General features: G+C 40.1%; 1 protein-coding gene across 8 annotated transcripts in view; it reads left to right on the forward strand.

Moving 5' to 3' along the window:
• The window catches only part of PTPRK (protein tyrosine phosphatase receptor type K), a 363,911-nt gene that overhangs the window by 300,512 nt on the left and 48,852 nt on the right, over positions 1 to 14,547 (forward strand). For 5 of the 8 annotated variants that reach the window (XM_044424851.1, XM_044424869.1, XM_044424876.1 and 2 more), the window contains one exon: positions 13,931 to 14,069. In XM_044424851.1, coding sequence (XP_044280786.1) covers positions 13,931 to 14,069 — 139 coding nt within the window. The remainder of the gene's footprint in view (positions 1 to 13,930; positions 14,070 to 14,547) is intronic. The other 3 variants (XM_044424860.1, XM_044424910.1, XM_044424893.1) reach the window with 1 other exon arrangement.

Raw genomic sequence — 14,547 nt, forward strand, 5'->3', positions numbered from 1 at the left:
ACAAACTGATTCCAACATAATATAGGAATATATTTATTAGGAGAGCATAGCAGTTTATGAAAAAATGTGAGGAAAAACAGTAATAATGCTTTTGGGGGGAAATACATTCACAAGATGTCCCATTATGCAAGTTTGTGCAAAAGAAATCAGACCAAAGGTCCATCTAGTATAGAACTTGGTAAACATGGTGGCAAACCAGCTGCCTACAGGATCCTTCAGGCAGGATGGGTGCAAGTCCTCCTTCTGCCCAGACTCCTTAGCAACTGGTATATGCAGGCTGGCCACTTCTGGTAAAGGAGATAGCCCATAGCCAGCAGAGCTAGTAACCACTGATAGCCTCCTCTTTTGTGAACCTGTCTAATCCCCTTTTAAACCCATCCAGATTGGTGGCCATCATCACTTCCTTTGGCAGCAAATTCCATAGTCCAACCCTTCACTGTGTGAAGAAGTACTTACTGGTACATTGGTCATAAACCTTGTACCAGTAAGTTTCATGGGAGAACTCTGGGTTTGAGTGTTACAGAACAGTGTCCTCTGTTTTCCCCTCATGGTGTATTATTTAAGCACCTCATTATCTCTGCTCCTCAACTTGCCTTTTTCTTAAGCTGAACAGGCTGGGTTGTTGTAGCCACTACTCATAGGGAGTTGCTGCAGCCCCCTAAGAATTTTTGTTGTCCATCTCTGTACATTTCCCAACTCAGTAACATCTGTGCAGTGGGCTGACAGCTTCATCGAGCTGCCCACCACTACCCCAAGATCCTTCTCTTGCTCAGTCACTGCTAGTTCAAATCTCATCAGTGTATACTTAAAGTTTGGATTTTTGGGCCCCACTTGCATCACTCCACACTTGCTTATAAGGAAGTGTATTTGCCATTTTGATGCACATTCTCCCAGCTTTTGGTTTTAAACACTCTAAAGAGTTTAGTGTCGTCAGCAAACTTGACCACCTCACTACTTACTCCCTAATTCCAGAAATATATATTTTGAAGAGAAATACATGAGTAAGAGGGCCTTTTATGCAAGTTGGTGCAGAGGTCTTGCTAAATGCAAGGGCTTCTTGGGCAAATGCTTTTCTCAATGTAGTTCTGAATCTTAGAATTGGTTCTCATGTAGCTCCTGAGAGCGCTTTAAAAACCTGTAGTTAGTTGCAGTCATAATGTAGTGAGGAAGTATGTTGCCTCCCACTTGCTTCCTGCTTCCTGCTTCTGCTTTGCTTCCTGCTTATGAAACTACCCAGGGTTATTTGCTGTGTTGTCTGAACCCATTCCTGGGTTATTTGCTGTGATGCCTGAACCCAAAACATTGGATTGCTGAGGGACAGACAACCCAAAAGTTGAAAGCAACCTCATCAATTACTTTTCCAAATGGTCCATGACTCATTACTAGCACTTTCTACAACCTAAGCATCATCCCTTCCCTCTCCTTTGATGGCACATTTCACCACAAAATAGTGGTCAACTCCTATCAATTGTGTGTACTGCTTCCTATACACCAACTGATAACCAGGCTTGGAGAGCAGCATATGCACATTTATCACTGTACCCTTGCTGGTTAGTAAGATATTCTGTATGTTGCCATCTTCTGCTAAGGCCACGTTACTTTTGCTTCCTTTACTATGGGTGCTATTTAGCAATGAAAAGAGGAAGACTTTCTTGACAGTGCCTTGGTCATAGTATGCCAAAGAAGATTGCCTGGTTTCTACCTTGGAATATCTTCAGCAGCAGGCAGACATGTTTTTATTTATCCAGGCATTTTCAGTTGTTATGAATGACACCTTACCTAAAAGTTCTGACTATGTCAAAAGAGAATGTGAAAACTGAGCTTTAGTGAAAAGGTGGTAGTCTACTATAACCCTAGTTTATGGTAAGTAATTCCTAATAAAATAGTAATGTGTAAATAGCCAAGGCATCTTTGAAAATATTCCCATTCTTGCTGGGAGACTGTGTAATGGAAGTATGTGTTTCAACACAGTTTGAATAATATATGTGTCAAAAATGAATGTAAGTCACAACTGTACTCTGTCAGTAAGTGTTTTGTTATTGCCCATCTCAGACATTCACCCTGTTTTAAGATTGCTGAAGGATTTGTCTTGATTACCTGAAATAATGAAAAGTAAGATTTGGTACCATGGAGAGAAAATTGATATTTGGGTGGGGGTTGTTTGTGTTTGGTTTTTATTGCGGTCTCTGAGGGAACCTTCCTGCATTCATTTTTTCAGTGAATGTTGAATGTGAAGTAACTAAATTTCCATTATGAAAGGGTTTGCAGAGCCTGAAGTAATAGTTCCATTTGTTTTCTTCATGTTATCCCATTTTCCTATTTTTCCTCTTAATTTAATCTTTCATTTACACATAATTGATCACACTTCATTAGTTTCCTCAGAGAACAAGCTATTTTCCCCATGCACTAGTTCTGGCAAAGAGGTGGAAAATTAGATTTTTGTACCTATCCCAATTCAGGCTTTCCACTGTCCTGTGGAACTGACTGCAACCCCTCTGCACTGAATCAATCTTCTCCAGAGAAGCTAGTGGATGACCTTTCAATTGCTTTATATCAGTCTAATCAGATTGCCATCTCTATCAAGCAGCTTCTTCCACTTCTTTCAAAGTCTAAATATGCAGTTTGTCTGTGAGACTTTTTATTGGACTCTCAATGGATACAGTGGGCAGCCTCCAACATGCTTGTTCTGCAAATTTGGAGAAAGCTGGCAGATCCAGGTGTGTCTTTCTGTTGCATGCTGTGCTTGGCTGCACATATTAACTCAACTGGTCATACACACTAAATACCCAAGCACTTTTCCCCCCATACTTGCACAAACATAATTATAGTTGGATTCTTCTCCTGTGTGTAGATGAGATCCTACTCTGCACTAATCACAGTGTCATGTGCATTAGTGCAATGGCACAGTTGGATGTTGTGCCTTCATTTTCTACTGTGTGGTCCTGAGAGCTACTGTTTAATACACAGTGCCCCAAACTTTCATCATTCTCTTGTTTCCTGGAAAGTAGACTGCAAGTATAGCCAGGACCATGCAACTTTGGCATTTTTGCTCAGCTTGTACTTGCTTTCTTTGCTTGGCATTTCCCCCTGACTTTATAGCACCTGATTGTTCCTCCAGGCAGTCTGGTTTTCAAGCTGCTCATGTACTACCTTAAATTCTTCCACCCACCACCAGAATAATAAAGAATTCTGCTTGATTACTTTGGGCAATATCTAACAGAGCACAATTGCTAATGTAAATTAGATTGTGCTAGCGAAAACTATTCCAGCATAATGCCAATAGTTTAGATGATGCCAACTAATGCTGTTGGCTTTACGCTAGAACAGTTTACACTAGTACAATGCAATTTATATTAGCATTTGCATCCTGTTGGATACTGATCATTGCCTTAGAGCTGCTAATATGATCAGTGCCCTTGCTTGATTTACCATGTCATTTACTTTTGGACTCTTCAGATATGAAATGCAACATTCTTCCTAGCCCTTCCCTCTTTCTCTTCTTCATTATTATATCAGTGGCTCAGCAACTGATTACCTGTGCCTCTACCAGGAGGTTCTGCCAAACGGTGCTTGGGAGGGAATTAGGAAAACCTGTATGCTCCTAATAACATTACTTTATGATGTTACTTTAAATGGAATAGAAGTCTGTTTAATTGCTGCTGCTGTTGCTTATTCTTTCTTTTTCATTTTTACAAAGATTATAAAAATGACATGGTCCTGCCTGCAGGCTTACAATATATAATAGGCATGATACAAAAAGAAAAAGTGATCTGGAAGGAACATGAGAACAAGCAAAGCTTAAAATGCAATTTCTGATTACTGCTTTACAGAGTACAGACATTCTGTTTCAAGCATCTGTTATGATCCTGCACAGCAGCTTCTTCTTAGGCTGTAAAGGAAAACCAAGGTTATGATAAATTGGCCCTTTCCAATTTCCTTCTAATACTGATTCATCTTGTGAGAATGAAGCCAAAACTGCATCCCCCATGCACAACAGAAGGAATCTGTTCATTTGAGGTGACCTCAGAATTACAAGTGCATGAAAAATCTTTGGTGGGGGAGTCCTTAAGATGCCCTCCATTTCCAAATCAGCCCTGAGATAACAATGACATGCAGTATTGAGAAACTAATGGGGAGAAACCCTAACAGCTGAGTGGGAGAGGCACTGGAACTGGGTGACTGTCCAAGTGGGAGGGAGGAAATGACACTTGGAGATCTAAAGGGTAGATGAAACTTCTCATTATTTGGATAGATCATTTGCAGCTTCATGTTGAGAATTTGTTCGGCAAGGGGCGGCATAGAAATGTTCTGATGATAATAATAATAATAATAATAATAATAATAATAATAATAATATCTCTATGAGCAGAAGTGAGAGCTACTGCTAGAAATCAATTGAGAAATCTAAGATTGCCAAGATTGAGCACCAAGTATGTTTAATAAATAAAACTTTGCTAAGTCACACCACCCAAAAGTTATAGCAAAAAAAAAAAAAAAAAAAGAGTTACTGCTTTTTCTAACTTACTGTGTGAAATATATGAAGAAAGCCATGTTGTTTCAAATCCTGAAGCAAAAGTCTATTGTCTCTATGTTGCAGTTTGGAAAGGGCTGTGTCATGAATAGAGGGCTTATATCAGCCCTGCAGTGTAGTTCACACTGAATATTGTGGATAAAGTTTCCAGTAGTTTATAAAAATCATAATAGTGTCCAAAGCGTAAAACAACCCTGCCATGTGTAGCCTATTCTACTCCTATTGCAGTTGAGTGTCTGTGCTGAAAGGGAGTAGTTTACGGCAGCCATGTGGCATTGTTGTTGTTAGTTGCGCAGTCATGTCCGACCCATCACAACCCTATGGACAACATTCCTACAGCCCTTCCTGTCCTCCACCATCCCCCGAAGTCCACTTAAGGTCACGTCAACTGCTTCAGTGACTCCATCTAGCCACCCCATCCTCTGCCGTCCCCTTCTTCTTTTGCCTTCTATTGTTCCCAGCATTAGGCTCTTCTCCAGGGAGTCCTTCCTTCTCATTAGGTGACCAAAGTATTTGAGTTTCATCTTCAGGATCTGGCCTTCTAAAGAGCTGTCAGGATTGATCTCCTCTAGGACTGACTGGTTTGATCGCCTTGTGGTCCAAGGGACTCGCAGGAGTCTCCTCCAGCACCACAATTCAAAGGCCTCAGTTCTTCAGCACTCAGCCTTCCTTATGGTCCAACTCTCACAACCATACATTGGAACTGGGAAAACCATAGCCTTGACTATACACACTTTTGTTGGCAGGGAGATGTCTCTGCTTTTTAGTATGCTTTCTAGATTTGCCATAGCTTTCCTCCCAAGGAACAAGCGTCTTTTAATTTTCTTGGCTTCAGTCTCCATCTGTGGTGATCTTGGAGCCCAGGAAAATAAAATCTGTCATTACCTCCATTTCTTCCCCATCTGTTTGCGAGGAAGGATAGGACCAGATGCCATGCTCTTAGTTTTCTTAATGTTGAGTTTCAAGCCAACCTTTGCACTCTTCTCCTTCACCCACATCAAGAGGCTCTTTAGTTCCTTTTCACTTTCTGCCATTAGCCATGTGGCATAGTCCACTATTAATACTGCAGCCCACAAGTGTCAAACTCATGTAGATTTTCTGTAAAAAAACAAACAGTCCTTTCTAGGTTATAGCAAAAAGTGCATCTACTTAGACTGCCTGCTCTGTCCTACTCTGAAGCCAAATCAAGCATTCAAATGGATCAGAAGCTTCATGCTCCATTGACTTGCGTGCAGATTTTTGCATATTTAAATGTTCAAGAGCCTTTGAAAAATCGCACACATAAAACCCAAGATAGACCAGTGACACTCATCTTTGATAATAACTCTTGTTTCTTCAGCAACAACATGCATGGAAGGGATTAATATGAGCTGACTAATTTTTTTTTTAAATAGGCTTTATTGGTGTGGGAACTGAATAAATTTATGGACGATGACAGCATTATAGGAAGCAAATGAGTGGTGATTACGGTGAATGGTTGAAATGGTAGGAAGAAGACAGCAAGATTGAGGTATATCTGCAGCTGGCAATACAATACATCTATATTTTCAATTCAGTATTTCCCAATCTGGGACAGCTAGTGTAATCATCAATTTAAATTCTTGTAACACAGTCATGAAACATAATCTATCTTCCCCTCAACATATGTTTAAAATGAACTGGTTCTGCTTAACTGGTTCTGCTTTTACATTTCAAAATGTAAACTAATTTGAGTTTAGCATTGCATGCTGTAATTTATTTTTAATGTTTGCCTTCTATTATGACATACAGGAAAATCCTCCCAGATTACTTACCAATATTTCTGTGTACTATAAATAGGCATAATATTCCCAGTGGTTCCAACTTAAGCTATGTTTGTAGGTTTCATATTTTTCTTAAATTTTGGAGTGTAGAGTTACCAAAACAGACTAATATGGATATGATACCCTTTTGCGTGCAAAGGTTTATTTGCTTTTATTCAGATTGAAAGCATACTCTCACTAAAATTCTTGAATATGAACTAGGAAAGTATTGATAGTATTATTATTATCAATATTTATGTATCACCTGATAACCAAACCTCTCTTCACATGAGCAGATAAAACTACAAAATTCAGAACAACAAAACACCATTAAAATGTAATATAGAATTTAAAAGCCAAATTTAAAATTTAATTATAAAAAGCTAGAAGAGCTTACACAAATTAAGTCACAACACCTGTTAGGCACTTGAGATAACCCCCAATTTAATTTAAAATTTGAGAACAATCTTAATATGGCACTAAAAAGATATAGTTGGTGCCAGGTGGGCCTCAGTGGGGAGCTTGTTCTGTAATGGGGGGGGGGGGGGGCTGCTACTGAGAAGGTCCTTCTCCTTGTTGCTATTAACCAAGCTTCCTTTCGAGGTAGCAATCAGATACAGGCACCAGATCTTGATTATACTGTACAAGTAGTACTTGACTGTCAGTCCAAGTAGGAATGGAACCACTACAGTGTCATACCCCCTATTCCCAACTCAGCCAGCTGCCCCAGAAGTATACCCTGGTCAATGGTACAGAAAGCCACTGAAAGATCCGGGAGTATGAATAGTGTCACATTCCTGTCTGTCTCCAGGCATAGGTTATCATACAGAGCAACCAAAGCTGTTTCTATGCCAAAGCATGGCCTTGACCCTGACTGAAATGGAGCCAGATGATCAGTGTCATCTAGGAGTGCCTGCAGCAACCACCAACTCAGGAACTTTGCCCACGAATAGGATGTTTGCCACTGGCCTAAAATTATTAAGATCTTCTGAGTCCAGAGAGGGTTTCCTCAGGATTAGCCTCACTGATACCTGCATCAGGTGAATTGGGAGCATTCCCTCTCATAAAGAGGCATTACCAACTCTGTAAAGTGTCTTCTAGAAAAAAAATTTGACCCATGTGCCCATAGTGGACACTGGAACATGTAGGGGAGACATTTCTTAAAACATGCAATGGAAACATACCCTGCGCCAGTAATTTGCATTAATGCTATGCAGCTTCAAAGCACATGTGCTTAGGACTGCAGTCCAAGTGACTGAATTTTGCTATTGAAAAATATATTACATAGATTCTGTTCTTTAGCACTTTTCACACGACTTGTGCAAAAGAGAGAGAGAGGGATTATGCAAACTGTTTGTAGAACAATTGTTCTTCTTTCCTTAGCCAATAGCTAACCAAATATACAGTGGTGCCTCAGCTCACGAACACCTTGGTTCACAACCAAATCAGCTCACGAACAAAAATTTCATGAAAATTTTGACTTGGGTCGTGAACTCCGCATTGGGTGGCAACCAAGATCGTGGCCATCTCCCCCCCCCCCCCACCCAAGTGGAAAGATGGCCACGATCACAGCTGCATTTGTGCAGGGAAGACGTGCGTGATCACAGGCGCGCTCCTGCAGGAAAGACAGGTGCAATCTCGGCCATCTCTCCCCACAACCAGCACTATCGCAGCCACCTCCCCACCCCCACCCCTGAGTGGAGAGATGGCCATGATCACAGTTGCATTCATGCAGGGAAGACGGATAGGAGCTGATGACAGAAGAACTTGCTGAACTCCAGATTGAGCAGCAGAAGGATTCCACTGAGGAAGAGGAAGGCAAGGAGGAGGTTAGCAGTGATGTGATACAATCCATTATGAAAAAATGGAATGAGTGCCAGGATTTCTTTGAGAAGCACCACCCCAACATAACTGTAATGAACAGAGTGTTGAATCTGATGAACAATAACATGGTCTCTCATTTCCAGAGGGTTATGGAGCACAGGAAAAAACAAGTGACTATAGACAGATTTTTCACCAAAATTGACCCTGCAGCTAATGGACAAAGAGAGAAAACCCCTGAAAGAGATCTCCTCAATGTCCTTATGGAGGGGGACTCTCCCTCAAAACAATAATCTCCCCCCACCTAGGTTAGTGTTCTCCACTGAACTGTACAGTACTTTGTTACTTTGTTGTTCTTTGTCACTTTGTTTCAAATTTTTCTGATTTAAAAAAAAAATAGTTACAGAACGGATTAACTTTATTTACATTGAACCTTACCGGGAAATTTGACTTGGATCGCTACCAAAAAATCGGCTCACAACCTCATTCAGAGGGGCCAGAACGGATTAACCTTATTTACATTGAATCTTATGGAAAAAATTGACTTGGGTCACAACCAATTTGGGTCACAACCAGAGTAGTGGATTAAGTTCGTGAGCCAAGGTACCACTGTGAATGCTAGGTGTTTTATGTTGGTTTTCTATTTAGGATTTTACATTGCTTTTGTCTTTAAAAATAAGAGCAATAAGAAAAGTAGGCCTTTGGCCTCCTATTTCTGAATGACTAATATATTTTCAACATCATAGTAGATGTAATATTTGAAATTTTGTGTTTTCAGATGTTAATTGTTGCCTTTTAAAATATATGATTTACTCTAATAGAAGAAATAATGTCATGTTCTCATTAAATCAGTTCACAGCTGGTCAGTATCCTTTAGTATAGATGAAGTATGAAAGCCATTTTGGTAATTGTCTCATGTGGAAATGATATGCAAGTTATATTATAACTTCTATTTAATATAGCTATTTTTATTTTGATGGCTATTAAAATATGATTTTTTAGAACATTTCAAAGAAGAAAAGTTATGTTTTTCCTTCTCCCTTTTAGAAATGTTAACATTGTGATAAGGATCTTAATTCATAAGGTAGTAGCTGATACAAGAAAATTATTAATGTGCAAATCTAATCCAAGTTTTGAAATCAGAGTTAACATTCACTACACCTATATAGAAGGTACCCCACTGTATTCAGCTTAACCCAGCTGACCCCTTGACTCACTTAATGATGTGTAAAACAATTACGTACTGTGGTAGGCAGGTGGTTACATTCTGATGGGGAAACTCATAATAAAATTACTGTGATAAATGTAGCTCTTTTTGAAAAGGATGCCTTGCAGATGAGAAGCAATGTGTTAAATTGAATATGTCAGAACAATTTTCAGATGAGACTTTGGTAAGCTGGGGCACCACTCACAATGCCCTCACTGATAACATTAAGTTATCAAGATCAAGAATCTGCCAACAAGGAGATTTTAAAAACCTGTTACTGAATGGACCATGAAGCATTGTATCTTAATGATGTCATGTCACAAAAATATATTTTAGCACTTAGGCATAAAAAGGAAACTGTTACTAAGCATAATCTATAGATGCATATTTAGCAGTGTGACAGTCTGTACAATAAATGAATCCATGATATATTGTGCTAATTTGTGCACTTGCTCCATGCACAATTGCCAGTGTCTATATACATTCTCCATAAAACATACACAACACCAAATGCCCACAATGCACCCAGAGAGCCATCTGAAAGCATGTGTTTTCCTAATTGTGTTCTTGTGAATTACCTAGATGGGAGATCACCTAGGAACTCTGACAATACCTTTCTGAGGCCTTTTGGAAATATATTTTAGTTCATGGCATAGATAATTCCTCCCTGCCCTGCCCCCCCCAAACAGCTGGAACTGATTTATGCATTAAAAAATCATATGAAATATTTTCAGAAACATGTGCTTTCTTACTAGTGAACCTAACTACAGACTATTCATCTATAAAAATAGGAAGTATAATCCTATAGTTATATTTATTTCCATATGCACTATGCTCTTTGATAAATTTGAAGTCTGTGGAATTATTAAAATCAAGGGCAGAATTGTAGAAATCACTAAGTCAGCAATGCTCCTGATCAAACAAATGCAGGCTCTCCATGGCTGGACTCTATCAAAGCTCTAAATACAAAATGATTAATGGATTTCATTCAAGCCTTGCTTTTTTTTCTCTCTTTTTCTCCTTTTCTTTTTTGTCTAAACAAGTTTCCATTGTGCATCTGTTCCTTGTCTCACTGTACTAGACACACACACTTGTTTATGCATATCGTAAGCGCAGGCATCTTGATGCAAATAGCACCATTCACCATTGTAAAATGCAGGATCGCCTCCAAGGATAATGACAATGTTTTTGTTTAACAACACAACCGAGGTCATTTGAATGTGACCATTGTATTCTTCCTTTCTTGTAGGAGTTGTAAACTGAAACTCTACAAGTCTGGTTTTCGCATTTCTTTTGAGATACATTATAGCTTTAAGGAAAATTGACTGCTGAAGCAGAAAGAGATGGGAAAAGGGATACACCAGTACTGTGGACTTACAAGAGCACAATAGTATAAAAGCAACATGATGACAGTGACTGCTTGTCCAGTCCAACATGGAAGGGAATTTAGTAGTGGATAAACCACCCAACCAGGTCTGACTTGGATGGGTCCGGGTGTGTTTTCCTGTCCAGATGAAGTTCGGTAGCCAGCTTGCTCGTCCAGTTTGCAGCCTGACTCTCTCGTTGCAGCATGCATCATTTTATATGCCTCCATCTTCTCCCCTCTTGGTCATCCTGCTTTTTAAAAACAAAAACAAAAAGTTCTCATCATAGAAACCATTGCTCAAAGAAAGATACTCCAGCCTACTGATAATTCTGTTTGTCTCTTTTCCTCCATACCTTGTTTAGCTATATATCTTTCTGGGTATGTGGCAAGTAGAATAGTTCAAGGGGTACCCTTTGTATACAGCTACTTTGATAAAAGTGGCTTCTATCCATTTTCTAATATACTGTCTGGTTCTTCATAGTTGTACTCTGAATTGTTTTCATTAAGCTGCCAAAACCCAAATCTATTTCATTATGTCTGTGAAGTTAGGATTTTTGACATATTAAACTTTTTTTGTCACTTTCCCAGTCCCAAGAGGTAAGTTTTAAGCTTTTTGTAGTCCAGTTTCGTTTTCACTGCTTTGACTAATTTGATGTCCCCCAGAAGCATACATCACTGCTCACTGCTAACTTCTTATCACTGATAAAATGCACCTGACCTAATTCAAATTCTTGAAGGAATTGCACTTTTTTTCATTCCTTTTCTGGTAAAAATGCTGTTTTATTCTGCTTCCTGTTATCTAGCCAGGTTCTAATAACCAATCCATAAGAGATCAGTCTGGTGGTAGCTAAGGAGGAATTCATTTGGAGCATGTAAATTCAACACATTTTCCTGATTCAGGCCTCCCGATCCTGTTCTGTTTCCCCATGCTTGCACCAACTAGATCTGATATTGGCTGAACCAGTTTTACAATAGACTGAGATTTGCAAGCGTTTATTATTTTAAAAACCCATGTAAATAGCATGTGTATGGACAGTAAATGTTGTTGCATATTATGGATGTTGCTATTATCATGATTCTAGTAAAGTCTAAATAAAAATCTGCTTTGAACAGTTTTGAACATAGTAACAATAGGTATATGCTTTTAGCTATGTATTCTGGCCAGACAGCTGCACTATATACTATATTCAGACTACTTGATAACTGACATAGTGAAATAATTTGCCTGATTCTTTTTCTGAGGGAGAACTAATTTTAAGAGGACTTTAGGACTAACTGAATGAAAAAGAAGGCTTTGTGGCCTGTGATTCCTGCAGAGATCACAGGTGGCTCCTTCTCCAACCAGGCACAATGACCACTCCTCTGGGGTGGTCCATCCCTTTCTTCCCTGTTTCTCCCACTCAAAGACCCCCCAATGGGATCCCCCAGCCCCTCCTTCCTTCTTGGAATTGGCACACTAGGCTGCTTGTGCTTGAGCCAATGAACTCTCCCAGCATGTCCCATCTGACAGCACTTCCCATCCCTTCCAGCTCCTTGCTGTAGTGTGGAGGCAGGCATGCACACAGGGACCAGTTACGATTCGCCAGCTTCCCTCGAAGGTTTGGGCTTCAAAGTCGTGAATCCCTGTAACCCAAATCCTGCTTTGCACTCATCAGCTACAGCAGCATGGGGCATGCTGGGGTAAGCTCTTGCAAGACCACCAGCCTGACCTGCTCACTTTCGGAACCTCAGGAAAAGAGTGGACAGAGCTGGCAGCCTCACAAGAGCTCACTGCACGCATACCTGTGCCATTGCTGAGAGCCAGGCTGGGGCAGGGGGCAGGGCCCCGAGCTGCAGGGGGGGCACAGAACCAGGCCTCAGGGGCTGCGTATTGGACCACCCCGTGCTAGCTTATAACATCTAATCTGTACATTGCACTCTGTTAGCATCTCACTGACACTATAAGATGAAAAGGTTGCTTGACTACTTCAGGCAAATGTTCATACGTGTACTGATAAATGCTTGCCTTTGCTAACAAATGATTCAAAATAAAATAAATGCATGCTCTTAGATAGCAATCCAGTACAGACTTAGCTAGGGATAAGACAATTGGCAGGATTTACATATCGTGACAAGCAGTTCCACACCATTCAACCATGCACTTTTTTTTATCATGGATGTGCCTGAAAGGTGATCAGGCTTATCATGGTAACTCTCCTCCCATGCACCATTTTCTTCCCTCTCAGTCCTCCAGGTAGTATTCCCAGTAGGTACAGCAGGGAGGAATGAAACTCCTCACTTTGACAGCCATGATTGTGAGTCAGGTCCAGCTCACTGTGGCTGTCAAGTAGTCTTGTCTCATAAACAAGGCTCATGCAGTAGCAGGAGAAGGAACTGGGTCAGGTCCCCTTCTCCCGTGTTCCAGAGGTGTCTACTCAAGCAGGAAGGGGTCCACAATCCATGCCACATAGGAATGAGTATGAATACATGGATGAACTAGCAGCAGGGGCAAGAAGCAGCATGGAGGCAGTAGTGATGGAGAGGTGGCACTGGTCTTCCCCTTCTCACTCTGGCTTGCCAAAGCTTGTGCCCACAAAGCAACTTTAGAGAATTTTTAGGGCTGGAGGCAGGAAGGGGAAGATGCCTCTTAAAGCTGCTTCTTATGGCAGCAATCAGTGGTGCTCTCTGGTGCTTGGCAAGAACAGCAGCAGGCTACTCTTGTGTAGTGGCTCTATGGTTCCAACCTTGGTCTCACAGTGAGTGGTGTTTTCCCGTTCAGATGACACAAACAAGCAATCATGGTACCAAGTAACCATCAAGCAGACCATTTTTCTTTTCATAGTTTCTCAAAACCAAAGGCACCAAGTTGAGATACTATGAGTAATGACACAAGAGACCAAAATAAGAAAGCAAGCAAGCACTGCTGCTTGTTATGCATGTAAACCTGCCTACTGAATTATCTTATTTCTGTTAAATTCCAGCTTAGTTCTGAATAAACTTGTATAGAGCTGTACATGTTTTGAAGGCAGTAACCACAGATGGAAACAAATTTCAATATTCATCGCGCCCATCTTGATAGGGAAACTGAATGCATAGCCAAGTCCAACACATGCAGATCTTCCCAATCAAGCAGAGCTAGGCGTGAGCACAGAGGCCTTTTCCAAAAGCGTAACTTCCTTGTGCTTGGGACAATGAACTTCTGTGATCAGAACAATTCAAATAACTTTTATTTCTGTTTCTGTTAGCAGCAGCAACAGAAGAACCGGAGGTAATTCCTGATCCAGCGAAGCAGACAGATCGTGTTGTGAAAATAGCAGGAATAAGTGCTGGAATTTTAGTTTTCATTCTCCTCCTACTACTTGTCATACTAATTGTCAAAAAAAGGTAGGTATCGTACATTTGCTATTTCCTATTCATTCAGTGCAGTCAAATAACCTAAAAATTATTTCACAGGGATTTCAACAAAATGTTTGTCAGGCAGAACACTTTTATTCTGAAATTAAGACATGTTGCAGAGTGGAGAACCAATATTGTACTGTAAATTCAAACTCTTTTATAAGGCCATGGAAGGTAAACACACTATGGCATGGAAAATACATTGATGTAATTGAAATCATACTTCTGTATTTACAAACCATACCCTCAGTTTTGTAAGGCTTAAGCCAACCTTGGTTTAGGCATGTCAAGTCTACTGTAGCTACAAAGTAACTGATCAACTTGTCTTGAGAAATATGTTATGGTTTATGTTACCTCCATTTGCATCTTTGAAAAATATTAGAAATGTTTTAAAATCACATTACTTTGGCATAAATGTACTATTAGATTATAAATATTCAAAACTTTGTATTCATAATTTTCATAA

Source organism: Varanus komodoensis, unplaced genomic scaffold (assembly GCF_004798865.1).
Source record: "Varanus komodoensis strain SLA01 unplaced genomic scaffold, ASM479886v1 scaffold1, whole genome shotgun sequence".
NCBI lineage: Eukaryota > Metazoa > Chordata > Lepidosauria > Squamata > Varanidae > Varanus > Varanus komodoensis.